General features: G+C 38.4%; 1 protein-coding gene across 2 annotated transcripts in view; it reads left to right on the top strand.

Annotated features, from left to right (window-relative positions):
- Positions 1-12,708, top strand: part of rnf150a (ring finger protein 150a) — a 75,344-nt gene that overhangs the window by 45,393 nt on the left and 17,243 nt on the right. For both annotated transcript variants that reach the window (XM_034013261.3, XM_058999288.1), the window contains exons 5-6: positions 8,238-8,334; positions 9,626-9,836. In XM_034013261.3, coding sequence (XP_033869152.3) covers positions 8,238-8,334; positions 9,626-9,836 — 308 coding nt within the window. The remainder of the gene's footprint in view (positions 1-8,237; positions 8,335-9,625; positions 9,837-12,708) is intronic.

The following is a 12,708-nucleotide window of genomic DNA, read 5'->3' as shown; positions in this document are numbered from 1 at the left end:
TCTGTGAACTTTGCTTTTGCTGAAACGGATGCAACTAGTTTGCCGGTTTGGACTGATACATGACAACGACACGGAACTGAAAAACAGCTGGACCTGCCATGCCCTTTGGGATTTGTTTGCCTGCACTGCCTGTTCTACAAGGTTTTCCCCTTCGCGTCATTATTATTTCTCCCATCTTTTTTCATTCCTTTGGATTGTTTGTCTGTATCCTTAACTGAATTTTTGTGTTGAATCTCTCACAGACTAGTGGGGGCCCTGTTTTGTGTAAATAAACACATATTGTTTTGTTCAACTTTTGTGGTGATTTATTTAGTGTCTGCCATCCTGTTCACAAGTGGTACCAGAAGTGGGGCAAGGTGCTGAATACTGCAATTGATCCAAATGCTGACAACCCGGGAGCTCAACCTGGTGCAGACTTAGCCATGGTTACACAGTATTTATATATCCTCGCTACAGCAACAACAAGCCATGTTCCAGGATGTGATGACACGCTGGTCTACTTCACTGCGTACCGCCAGACCAAGCCAGGTTCTACAGAAGATGACATCTGCGGACGATGTTGAGAGTTATCTGTTTGCCTTTGAACACACAGAGTGCAAACACTGGCTCCGGGAAGAATGGGCCAGTATCTTAGCTCCGTTCCTTTGTGGTGAGGCACAGAAAGCGTACTTTGATTTGGATGCCGGGTCAGCCACAGACTATGAGAACTTGCCAGGCTCGGGGTGACCACCGGGGTTCGGGCTCATCAGTTTCACGACTGGAAGTATAGCTCTGATCGACCCCCTCGCTCTCCGCTGTTTGAGCTGCTGCACCTGGATAAGAAGTGGTTACAGCCCAAGACCAGTTCGCCTGGTCGGACAAATTTGTGAGAAGCCTGCCTCCTTCAGCCAGGGAGCGAGTTGGTGAGGCAGACCCGGGGACCCTGGATGAGTTGGTGGCCGCCTTGGAGAGATACTTATCAGCTCAGGCGCTGGTGCGCCTGCCCTGGCCCAACCAGAGGAAGACCAGCCCAGACTTATTAAAGCCCCGACCAGACCCCAGCCGCAGGAGAGGACACCAGACATCTCCTCGACAAGCAACCGAGGAGAGGATACCACCAAACCGGTCCTCAAGGCCAGACTCAACTACATCTGCCCCGGACATCAATGGAATGATCAGATGCTTCAGATGTGGGGAACTCTGACACATTGCCCGTCAGTGTCAACTGGGAAGCCTGGAGCCCATGGACGTTGACGTTGCCTATAGCACCGCATGTTACCACGCTGGCCCGGTGAGTTGTGATCCTTTTATTATCTCTGTAAAGGTGGAGGGTCAGGAAACCTTACATAATAAACACTGGGTCTCCAATAGTCGGTGGGGCTTCTGGCAAATACTGTAAAGAAACGATCCGGGCACTATACAAAATCAAATTATTATTATTAGTAGTAGTAATAATAATAATAATAATAATAATAGGTTGTGATGACCCGTACTATTTTAACAGTAAAGCAGGAGACTGAGAGATAACAATTATTAACAAATGTATTATACTTGATAATAAACAAGGTCCCTCTCCGGGCCAGTACCACGCCACGTAAAATAACAAATGCCAAACCTCAATGAGACGGCTGCACTCAGCAAACGTATGCTTGCAGCGCAGAAGAAAATCTCTCGCTGATGTTGTCTTGTCTAAATGATACACCAAAGGTTATTGATTACTGTGCCAATTACGTTGTGAATAAGAAGCAATTACAAGCGAATACGTTGTCATGACTAATATAAAATGACTACACCCCAACGTAAGAAATACGTAGCTCGTGTCATTTTTTTTTAGAACACGTACCAATTAAAATTTGTACATGTAGTCATTTCTGTGCTCTGATTGGTCCAAATGAGTATGTGTAGCGAATATTTGAAACCTTTACTACACTATGCGTTTTTGACCCAGATGTTCTTCTGTATATGTAGTCGTGGCTTGCATGTGGTGTATTTAGCAGCACCGAGACATTTACTTTCCAACTTAAGTTGCATAAAAATATTTTTATTAATAAGCAAAAATAAACCGGAGCATACATGCAGTCTATATATCCAGCATTTAAATGAAAAATATGCATTTTGGCTGGCTTATAAAAATGACACAAAAAGGTCCCGCATTCATACAACTTGAACATGTGACCGAATCTTTTTTTGTTGGTTGGTTTGTTTGTTTGTTTGCTTTTATGATAAATTAACGTTTTGTTCACTAAATTGTTCTGTGGCACAAATCTGTGACAAGAAGAATGTCTTTACATACACATAAAGTGAACATATGCATAAAGAGATTCACCAAACAAACAAAAATATTATCGAGGTCCTACTATTCTATACGTTGTAAAACAAAGCCAGCAACACATTTGTATTCTATGTGACACATCCCAACATTACCAAGCTTATTGTTTTGAAGATTATGAACCATATCTGTTCATCGGACTGTTTTAAAAGGAAAAACTAAAAAGTCTTGCGTCTTGCCATGGCACATGACCTTGTTCTGTGTATAATTATGCATAAGTAAATTAAGTCAGAGACGGCTCAAACACTCACCCATGAATGCGTCACAGTCTTCAATGGCGTTTACGATAAAGGTGAAAAATAGATTTGCAGAACGGCATCGGTAGTTATACAAGGTAAGTGATGACTTGAAAATAATAACACGGATAATAATAATAATAATAATAATAATAATAATAATAATAATAATAGTGATTATGTATGCTTAACAACAATGTTAATAATAATAATAATAATAATAATAATAATAATGTTGCACTTTAAAATACTTAAAGAAGTTAATAAAAAGGATCAATGAAGGAATTTATAAAGAAACACAATTGAGATAGCAGTAAGTTGTATATATATATAAATGTATAACAAAAATCATTTTGTTGAAAATATCGTTTCAGCTATACTATTGTCTATCTGTCTTCTGACAGCTGGAGATGTACCGGGCTTCAAATCAGACTACGACTACTGGTACCACGAAGAAAAAAATAGTAATACATACGAGTACAACTGTACAATTACTAATATATGATAGCAATAAAACTGTTGGACATATAGGGATGTTGAATAATTGTGATCTATAGATTTTACAAGTCCAACCTTTATTTTACAACAGTTGCCGGAGGTTAGGGTGGTAACCTTTTATCAAAACAAGGCAGTTTTGTAATGGGACAGCCCATCTCTAGTGTGTCCAAAAGGAATGCATGGGCGGGCTCATGTATTTATTTCCAAGTCTTTTGGATTGTTTTCAAATCACGTCTGGTGTGGATTGACAGACGGTGACTTTGCGCGCTCGCGTCGCTCTGTCCAGTGTGGATCAGCTTTGCCAGATCTGAAAAGTGGAAGTATCGTATTGGAACCTCAAAATGATCGTATTTTAAGAAAAATTATCGTACAAAATTAAGAATATACAACGTGTTATTTTTCCATCCTTAATCTATGACATCATATTGCCTTATAAACTGTATCACAAGCACTGCTCTGAACTACTTGACACCGCCCACTGATCACAAGCACCTTTTGTTTAACTCTTTGTTCTACTGCCAAGCACTGAGATTCATTATTATGCTTTTTCTACTTGTGTTTCATTTCGCTGTTCAATTCTATGTATTGTAATTCTGCCCCTTATATGCTTTGGTTGCCCACACTGTATATTTTGCTTCATTTAAAAACTACTGCATTAGGTACTTAGTGTTGCACGATGTAATTTATTTACAGTTATCCGTGAGTTTACAATGTTCCATTGTAATATTGTATATAATGCAATTACATTACAATGCTAACTATAAGTCGCTTTGGTTAAAGATGACAACATACTACTACTACTACTACTACTACTACTACTAATAATAATAATGATAATGATAATGATAATAATGATAATAATAATAAATAATATAATTGTACTCACCAACTTTAATCTCTGTCGAATTCCACTTCGGAATCGCTGTCCTGTACTGCTTGTGAAGGTCCTGCAGATGTTAAATGCGTGGGATTTTTTATTTTTTTTGTCTGTATAAATTTGAGGAAGTAATGGAGCGCAGCATATTATCAGTAGGCTTGAATTTAACGCATCCACCAGACAGGTTTACACACTGGGAGGTGAGCAGCAGACCATTTGATGGTGTCAGTGATGAGTCTGTTGCATGGCTTTGTTTTAATTAGATTAAGTTGTGAAAACACCCGTTTGCAAGAAGCATTTGATTGAGGGAATGTCAAGGACAAATGTTGCCAGCTCCTTCAGCATTCTCCTTTCTCCGAGATCCTCCGAAACCAGTACATTGTACCAAAACTTGTCAACAACTATTTCTTTAAAGTTCTCTGGTAGTTTGAACAAGGGCATTTGTATCCACTGCTCATCGATGAGCTGGAGTAAATCGGTGTTTTCAGGATCCAGGATTCATGGTACTTCTTGTAGTAGTGTCAACAAGGAGGGGTACCGCGATCGTGAGCCCAGATCTGTGGCCACCGATGGGGTGAGGCATTCAGTGTGAGTGAGGACTGGGTCATCAAAGTTGAAGCGTTTCTTTATTTCAAGGCAAGCAGTCACGAGGAAGCGCTGACAGCGAAATTGAAAATCAAAAAAGTCGTTCTGGTAGCGACTTTAATTTTCTTGTGTAAGGAGCTTGACACCCAGGTACATATTGCATCTGCAGGATCCAGTTGGCTGAGTGGTGTCATTAGGGCATAATTTCTTTCAATGTAAGACTGGAGAATGTCCCTATAAGTTTCATCCATTTTGCTGCGCAGAGTAGTAATCACAACTTTTTTTCGCTTTGAAAGTTCTCATTTAAATTTGTAAACTTTGGAAGACTCCATTCCAGGAAGCAGTAGTAAAGGTGAAGTGAGGCATCGTTAAGACAGTTGTAGATGTTTTCTGCTGCATTCAATTTAGCTTCCAGCCACTGTGAAGTGAAGAGCAGGCAGAGGGCATCCCACTGGCTAGATAGCCGCTTGACGACTTGCTGTAGTGACAGCCAACCTGTTTGTGAGGGCTTCAGCAGTTTGTGGGGTTCAACACTGCAAAACTCTTGAAATTCTTGGAGCTGGGCTGCACGTTTTGAGCTGTTCTTAAAAAAACATCTCTTGCTAAATCCTCACATCTGTGAGGAAGCTGCATGCATGCTTCACTGGCGCAAAGATGCAATGAATGGCAATTGCAACGTTCCATTAAGATGCCGGGAAAATCATTGTGCAGACAACTGGCGTCAACCCATCATTGTGTTGCATCCGTTACAGCCGAACCCAACAATGTCTGCAAGAGGTACACCTGCATTACTGATGGATTTGATCGTTTCCTCATATAGACGTTCTGCTGTGGCTCCCGTGTGTAGCATTCCAATTTTGGCCTGAAAATCTGAGCTACCTTCCAGAAGCGGCACTGAACTGACTTTGTTACATCATCGAAGAAACGCATGACAATACAGAGCGTTTTCACATTGCCAGTGTCGTTCGTCTCGTCTATTAGAATGCTGAATTTCTGCAAGGTCCTCAAAATAACAATCACCAATGACATGCTTTGTGATAGCAGTAGCCTTTGTGCGGCCAAGACTGAGATTTTGCGCTACTTTTGAGTCCTTAAAAATGTCTTTCAGCACATCAGTCAAATGATCAGCGGCTCACATGGCTATATTATGCTCAGACAAAAATCCAGCAAGCTTCAGCTCTGCCATTTTGACAGCAGTTTCTAAGTTAACTTTGTCAGTACTCACTTGCATACACTGTGTGATTGACTTTTGAGTTGGAGCCAAACATTTTGATTTTTGTTGGTGTTTCTTTGATTTGGCATGGTTTTTCAGGACAGTATGTTCTGCAGTGAGTTGTATATTACAACAACGGCACCTTGCTCGTGTTGTGTTGCCAACTACAGGCTGTAACCATCCAGCAAATAAAGGATCAGCCTCCCATTAGTTAACGGTAGCACTGTGGCCGGTGTTTTGTTTTTTCACACTTCCTTTTTTTCTCAGGGGGATCCGCCTTGCTGTCAGAGTTAGAGTAGTCAGTATTCATGTTGCTACCTACTAGCTTTCAAATGTAATATATATATATATATATATATATATATATATATATATATATATATATATATATATATATATATATATATATATATATATAAATATAAATATATATAAATATAAATATAAATAAATAAATAAATAAATAAATAAATAAATAAAGATATTTTACTGTGCTTAGTTGTCACACGTCTCCACCGCCTCGAGGTAGCGAGGTGCACTTCATTGACGACACACAAAGTGCTTTGAAAAAGCTGCACTTTTGTGCAGCCGCTGAAGCCCGTGGCTGAATGACGTGGTGACGTAGAAGGTCATAATCTGCGCAGCAGACTGAGAAAACTCTTCGGAAATTTAAACTGGAAATCGAAGGTCGAGTACTTTTTGGACTTGCCAGAATTATCGTACATATGGCCATTTTTGCAATTATCGATCGTACATCGTACAAGGGTTGAAATAATCGTACAAATATGATAATTATCGTACGTCTGGCAACACTGGTGTGGATGCAGCTTAAGCCAGTTGCTAAGCAAATGACGCATTGATGCAACTCACACGTATTACGTAGTGTACAAAATTGATGATTGGTCAGTTGCAATGTCTTTGCCCGCCTCCTGAAAGCTGTTTTCTTTATGTAGAAAGAGAGTAGTGAGTGATTGACATTATTTAAAACATGTTGCCAAAACCAACTTTTATTGGTTTAAAAAAAATAATCTTCTAAATAAGTCTTCAGGGGTGTTTTTTTCTATTATTATTGGTTAAAAACGAAAACTTCAAGCCCTAATTATACATTTCACAATTTATTAATCAAATTAAAAACATCTCTTAATAATTAAAAGCAGATAAGTGGTGATGAAGGTCAAGTCATTTTTTTAAATTATACAATTATAATTTAAGTTATACAATTCATTTTTTAAAAGTTGAAACGGCTCTTTTAAGCATTAAAAGCTGGTAAACGACGATGAAAATCAGTTAATTGTGTCAATCCTCATTACATAATTAGGACATAGTAAACTTTTCAATTATTCTTTTGCAGTTATTTATCCAAATAGTAACATATCTTTAATATTTAAAAACAGATTACCCTGTTTTCTTAATGTCACAATTAGAAAATACCAAAGCAAGAGTACCAAGACGTTAAAAAAATACTTTTAAATCAAGTTCATCAATTAGTTTTTGAATATTGCCTTCTCTCTGAGAAAGCTTCATGTTCATGAAATTTGATTTCAGTGTTACTGTAACTTCAATAAAAACTGACTGTGTGTGTGTTTGTATAAATATATATAAATACATGGATGAAGGCTATATTTGCATCCTGAGCCATTTGAAAAAAAAGGCATAATACCACAGTAGTGAGGTCAAAAAGTGATAATTCCTCTAGAGGAAAATATACTTGAACTTTGACCCACTCAACTCCTTGAGACCATTGGTAATTTATGACGTCACAGAAACCCTGAATGGAATTATTTTTGTGTAACTCACTGAAGCCCATATATATATATATATATATATATATATATATATATATATATATATATATATATATATATATAATATTTTAAAAAAAAAGTGTAAAAAAAATAATGTAATTGTATGTAAAAATAAAGTGATATCTTGTAACAATTGTAAGTCGCCCTGGATAAGGGTGTCTGCTAAGAAAAAAAAAAAAAAATAATAATAATAATAATCTTGTACATAAGGTGAGTGCTTTCGGTTATTGATAATTCAATGCTTTTGGCCCACTGAATATGAATCATGATGTTACCATGTTGCATGTTTCCATTACATGATTCAAAATGAATTTGTTTAACTAGGGAGCAGTGCCAATATTTGGCTACAGCATGTGTGCTCTGCTTGAAAATGAGCTAATTAAACAATATTACTCGGTTCACTTCCGTGTCAGTTTCCCACTTCTTCTCATTAGCAGTGATAAAAACACATGCATCTGGGATGGATAATTGCATTCAGCACTAAAATTCAATTTACACAGGTACCATATACAATTACAGCAAATGTAATTTTGTAAATCAGCTGTTAGAGAATTCATGCAATTACTAAGGTTCAGCAAATTTGGTTATTCTTCCAAACAAAATTTGACTAAGAAAAAGTGTTAGAAGTTAGAACATTTCACACAGATACATATGAATGAGGGTTATGCCTTTGGAAGTGGTTGGATGGTAAACTGACTCTGTTATTTATTGACAGGCATCTCTTCCATAAGAACTGTGTAGATCCATGGCTTCAGGATCATCGCACATGCCCAATGTGCAAGATGAACATTCTCAAAGCATTAGGAATTCCAGTAAGTAAACACACTTAAGTGGATGCTTTTCTCTTGTTGCCTTTTACCCATCAGTGAAAAATAAAATAATGGTTTGTGTAGAATTCTCAACAATATTTGAAGTAGGAAATAATATTCAAGTCATTATTCACTGCATTTTTAGGGACCTTCTTTCTTTTTTTCACGGCTTTAATATTGTTTGGGAGTCCTGCAGCCTTTGCAGCCGAACAAACTGAGACTTGACAGCCAAGAAATTAAATATTCAATAAAGAAAATCAATTCTCCTGGAGTGCTGCCTACTTTAAAAAATATATATATTTATGTGATTTGGTTGGTTTTAATTATTTATTTATTTATTTATTTATTTGTTTGTTTGTTTGTTTTTATCAAAGTCCTTGCTAGAAAACTAAAACAGCTTGTGGGCCTTTTTTGTTCTCCACTTGGGCAACCAATCTTCTCCTCCTGGTTCCCTGTTGCTGTTGATACACTTACTGCTTTTAGAAAGCATGCATCGCATGATTTACAATTCCCTGCAGCAGCAGGCTAGCGTATCATGAGGTAACTCTGCCTCGTGCCTCAGAGCAACCCTAGATAGAGATGCTCTCATGATAACACCCCTCTGTGGAGCCTGATTGCTTGAAAAACGAGGGCCTTCAATGTCACAACTCTTGCATTGTTGTTTTTGTGGTTGTTTTTAGAAGCCCTTTGTGTTTACTGTAAGGTTATCTACTTAGAAGTTATAGAAATTTGACATCCAGGAAATTATGAATGAGAGGTTGTGTCCAGTGTTGTTGTTGTTGTTGTTGCTTGCACTAGGACATTGCTGTAAAGCATAACCTGCTCCCTGTAGCTGTTTTTCCCAGCTCTTTCTAAAGCACAGGCCCCTCTACAGAAATGTTTGTGGTGAAACTGACATCACAAAGTATGTGCAAGAGGCACTTTTTTACACAGAGAATTGTGAGGGTCTGGAACCAACTCCCCAGTAATGTTGTTGAAGCGGATACCCTAGGATCTTTCAAGAAGCTGCTTGATGAGATTCTGGGATCAATAAGCTACTAACAACCAAACGAGCAAGATTGGCCGAATGGCCTCCTCTCGTTTGTAAACTTTATGTGATTTGACACGTAGCACAGTAGACCTCCTGTGTGCATTTAATTATAGGACATGTTGCAAATTGACCTACAACACATTCTTTTGAGCTGCTGTAACTGATCATACAGTACGTGTCTGATAAATGTGCGTGGACAAACTGCAAAGTCACAGCATTCTTTAACATTTCATTCATTTCTTTTTTTGCCTTTCCTCTCTGTAGCCAAATGCAGACTGTGTTGACGATATCCCACCAGATTATGAGGGATCGATAGGGGGACCCCCAACGAATCGGATAACTGGGACCAGTGAGTTAACGGTCAACGAGAGCTCAGTGGTCCTGGATCCAGCGATCCGTGCTGTGGGGCTCCCACAGGTCTTCCAGGACAGCGGACCCACACCACAGGCTGGAGAGATCATCATTACCACAAGCAGTAAGTGCTCTCTGGTCTGCATGATTTATTTATAGGTAGCTTGCATCCCAAGGCTAATGCAGCTTCGCAGAGCACTGATAAGAGATAGCAGGCCAGCATTTTTACAGTCATCCCTATAACAGTTAACCGTGTATGGGATCAGAGCCAGTGATGTTTTGCATAATGATCCTTGATTGCTTTTACTGCTGGTGGTATCCATCTCTGTTCTATTAAAATCCATGGGAGTGAGGGTTTAAATCTAGCCTCTTTATGCCCAGTCTATTCAGAATACTCTGTTTCCACTGTGGGATCCAATCCATGGTCTCAAGTCTTAGCAACTGGTGCTTGTTTATCTCAGCACATGTAGGGTGTATGCTGGTTATATCAATGAGAATAAGAACTATTAAGAGACTTGTGGTGCAACAAGCCCACAAGTGTTAATTATTACTTAAAGATTCATTACTTAATAGATTTTCCATTTCTTCAGTTCTGAATCATTTAAGTTGTTGTTTTGAATTGAAGGATTTGGGGTGTGGGGAGAGTTTAACACAGTTGTAAAAAAAAAAAAAAAAAAAGAAAAACACTGCCCATATGTGCAAGTGAAAGCTGAGTATTTTGACACCAGGCTGGTAAATGTCAGTGTTTGCTTATATTGGCACAGTCCTTTTTCTTGGTGGCGGAGTTAGAATTCCAGTCTGCAACCATGTAATTAATGACTTGCCTTTAGACAAGATATAAAACATCCGTGCTGCAAAGAGCATTGAATGCAGTCTTTTTAATAGTATAGCCTTCTCTCTGCTTGGCTTTCCATATGAACCTGGCTTGCTTTAGACAATGTATTCCTTCTGTAAGATGTATAAGAAAGGTACAATATTGTAGTCCAGGACTTTTTGGTTCTCACTTTTGAAATGACAGGGAATTTTAATTTATTTTCGATATGTACATTTACTTTTGTTTATTCAGGAACACACTCCAGTACATACTGTTGAGATTTGCCATACTATTTTCAGGTGATTTCTTGAAGACCACATCAACAAAACCGTGGCACGGTCATATTTTGATGATACATTTCGATATACCTTCTACCTCCCTTGTTAAGAGAGAGACTGTCTCGGTTAACCTAATTTTAACAAGCTGCTTCAAAGCTGTAAAAACCAAGGTTTAAATAATACATTTTCATGAGAGATTTGTATGAATGTTGAAATGGTAGAGGCAAGTCCTGCCATGGTTATTCCTCCTTTAAATTAAGGCCCTGTCCACACTATCTTGAGAACCGTACTAAAAACCTTTCTAATTAATCCAGCTCAAAGCGTCCACACTAAAGTACCGTTTCATGTTTGGGGGGGGGTTGGGGGGGTTGGGGGGGGGTCGAAGCCATGTTTTCCCAAGTTAGTTCGTACTTTGTGAATGTTTGGCCAATCGCTGTGCTGACAGAAATAGTATCTACAGGTATGAACATGACATCAGCACAAAACAAGACAGGTTAATTTGTCTTGAAATCATAAAAAGAAAAGAAAATTGACAGAACTGGGTGGTGCAAGCCATCAGGAGACGTGTCAAAAATCACACTATACATTTACATCAATGCATTCCATATAAGTTTACCAACTAAAGCATCACCATTTTCTGTCAGATATTTACGATTAAGATTGTCGGCGTTAGGCAGTGTTTTAGCTGATGGACAGACAGTACTGTCGCACAAAGTCACCAATACATACCTCTCTGCAATAAACAGTGGCTGTCCAGCAGAGCACAGCGCTGTGACAAACTCATTAACACAGTCATTCTGCGCTCTCTTTTTATTAAAGCGTGTGTAAAAGCTTCATAAATGGATTGCTTGTCTCTCAGTTCACTTTCTTGTTTTAGTTTAATGTGTTGCTTATTTTTCAGTATGTTCTTTTATTGTCAGCACGAACATGTACCTCAGTGCAGCAGTATTTGCAGCGCTATGCATCCTCTGCCTCATCTGACCCACTTCTGCTATTTTTGCTTTTTGTATAATTCGAAACATTCATTTTTTTTTCAATATTCATAAACTGATTCATGTTTTCTCCCATTTCTCATCCACTAAAAATATTTTGATCAAGCTAGTAGTTACTACGCCCAGCAATTGCCACAATAATCAGACTTTGATTGGCCAACATAATCAGGTGATAATGTGTTTGTGAAGTGACAGAGAACCACGTTTGAATGTTATTTGATCCTCTGACGTCTACGTCTGCTGTATCCTAGGATACAGTATAGGTCTGCTTATTACAATGTCAGAGTCAAAATAAAACATTTTAATCAAAATATTGTGTATTTCCTAAAAAATAGTACCGGGAAAATATTGAATAGACAAAAAGTGGGTATAAATCAGTAAAAACCGACGTCCAGTTAAAAAAAAATCTTGTAATTTTTCGGTAAAATTCGGAATAAACCGCTAACGCAGAACACTATATATTCACTAACCAGTGGCAGGAAACCTAGCGTGTGGGGAAAAAAGCTTGTGGAAAAAGTACTGCATTCAAGTCATTTAAATATAATGAATAATGTTAATGTTTGGAATTGTATGCAAATTATGTCACATAATACAGCGAGGGAGGTATTTGATATGCAAACCATATTCACTTAAGGGCGCTAACTTTACTAGGCGCCTCAGTGTGTGTTAAAAGTACCGCTTATTGAAACCAGGAGGTGTCACAGAACCAGCAGAAGAGCTGCACAGGAGAGCGAGAAGAAGAGTCAGGGAGAGAGTATTTCGGACCAGGCAGACGTTACTAGGGCTGTGTGAGGAGGAGGTAATAACTAGATACAGATTGAGCACAGATCATACTAGCCTTATATGAATGGCCCCGGGAAATTCACAATATCACAAATTTCACAGAAACCGTGTATTTGACTGCCTACAGTG

This window comes from Acipenser ruthenus, chromosome 2 (assembly GCF_902713425.1).
Source record: "Acipenser ruthenus chromosome 2, fAciRut3.2 maternal haplotype, whole genome shotgun sequence".
In the NCBI taxonomy this organism is placed as follows: domain Eukaryota; kingdom Metazoa; phylum Chordata; class Actinopteri; order Acipenseriformes; family Acipenseridae; genus Acipenser; species Acipenser ruthenus.
Note: the sequence above shows the minus strand (reverse complement) of the source record. Positions and strands in the feature narration are given on the sequence as shown.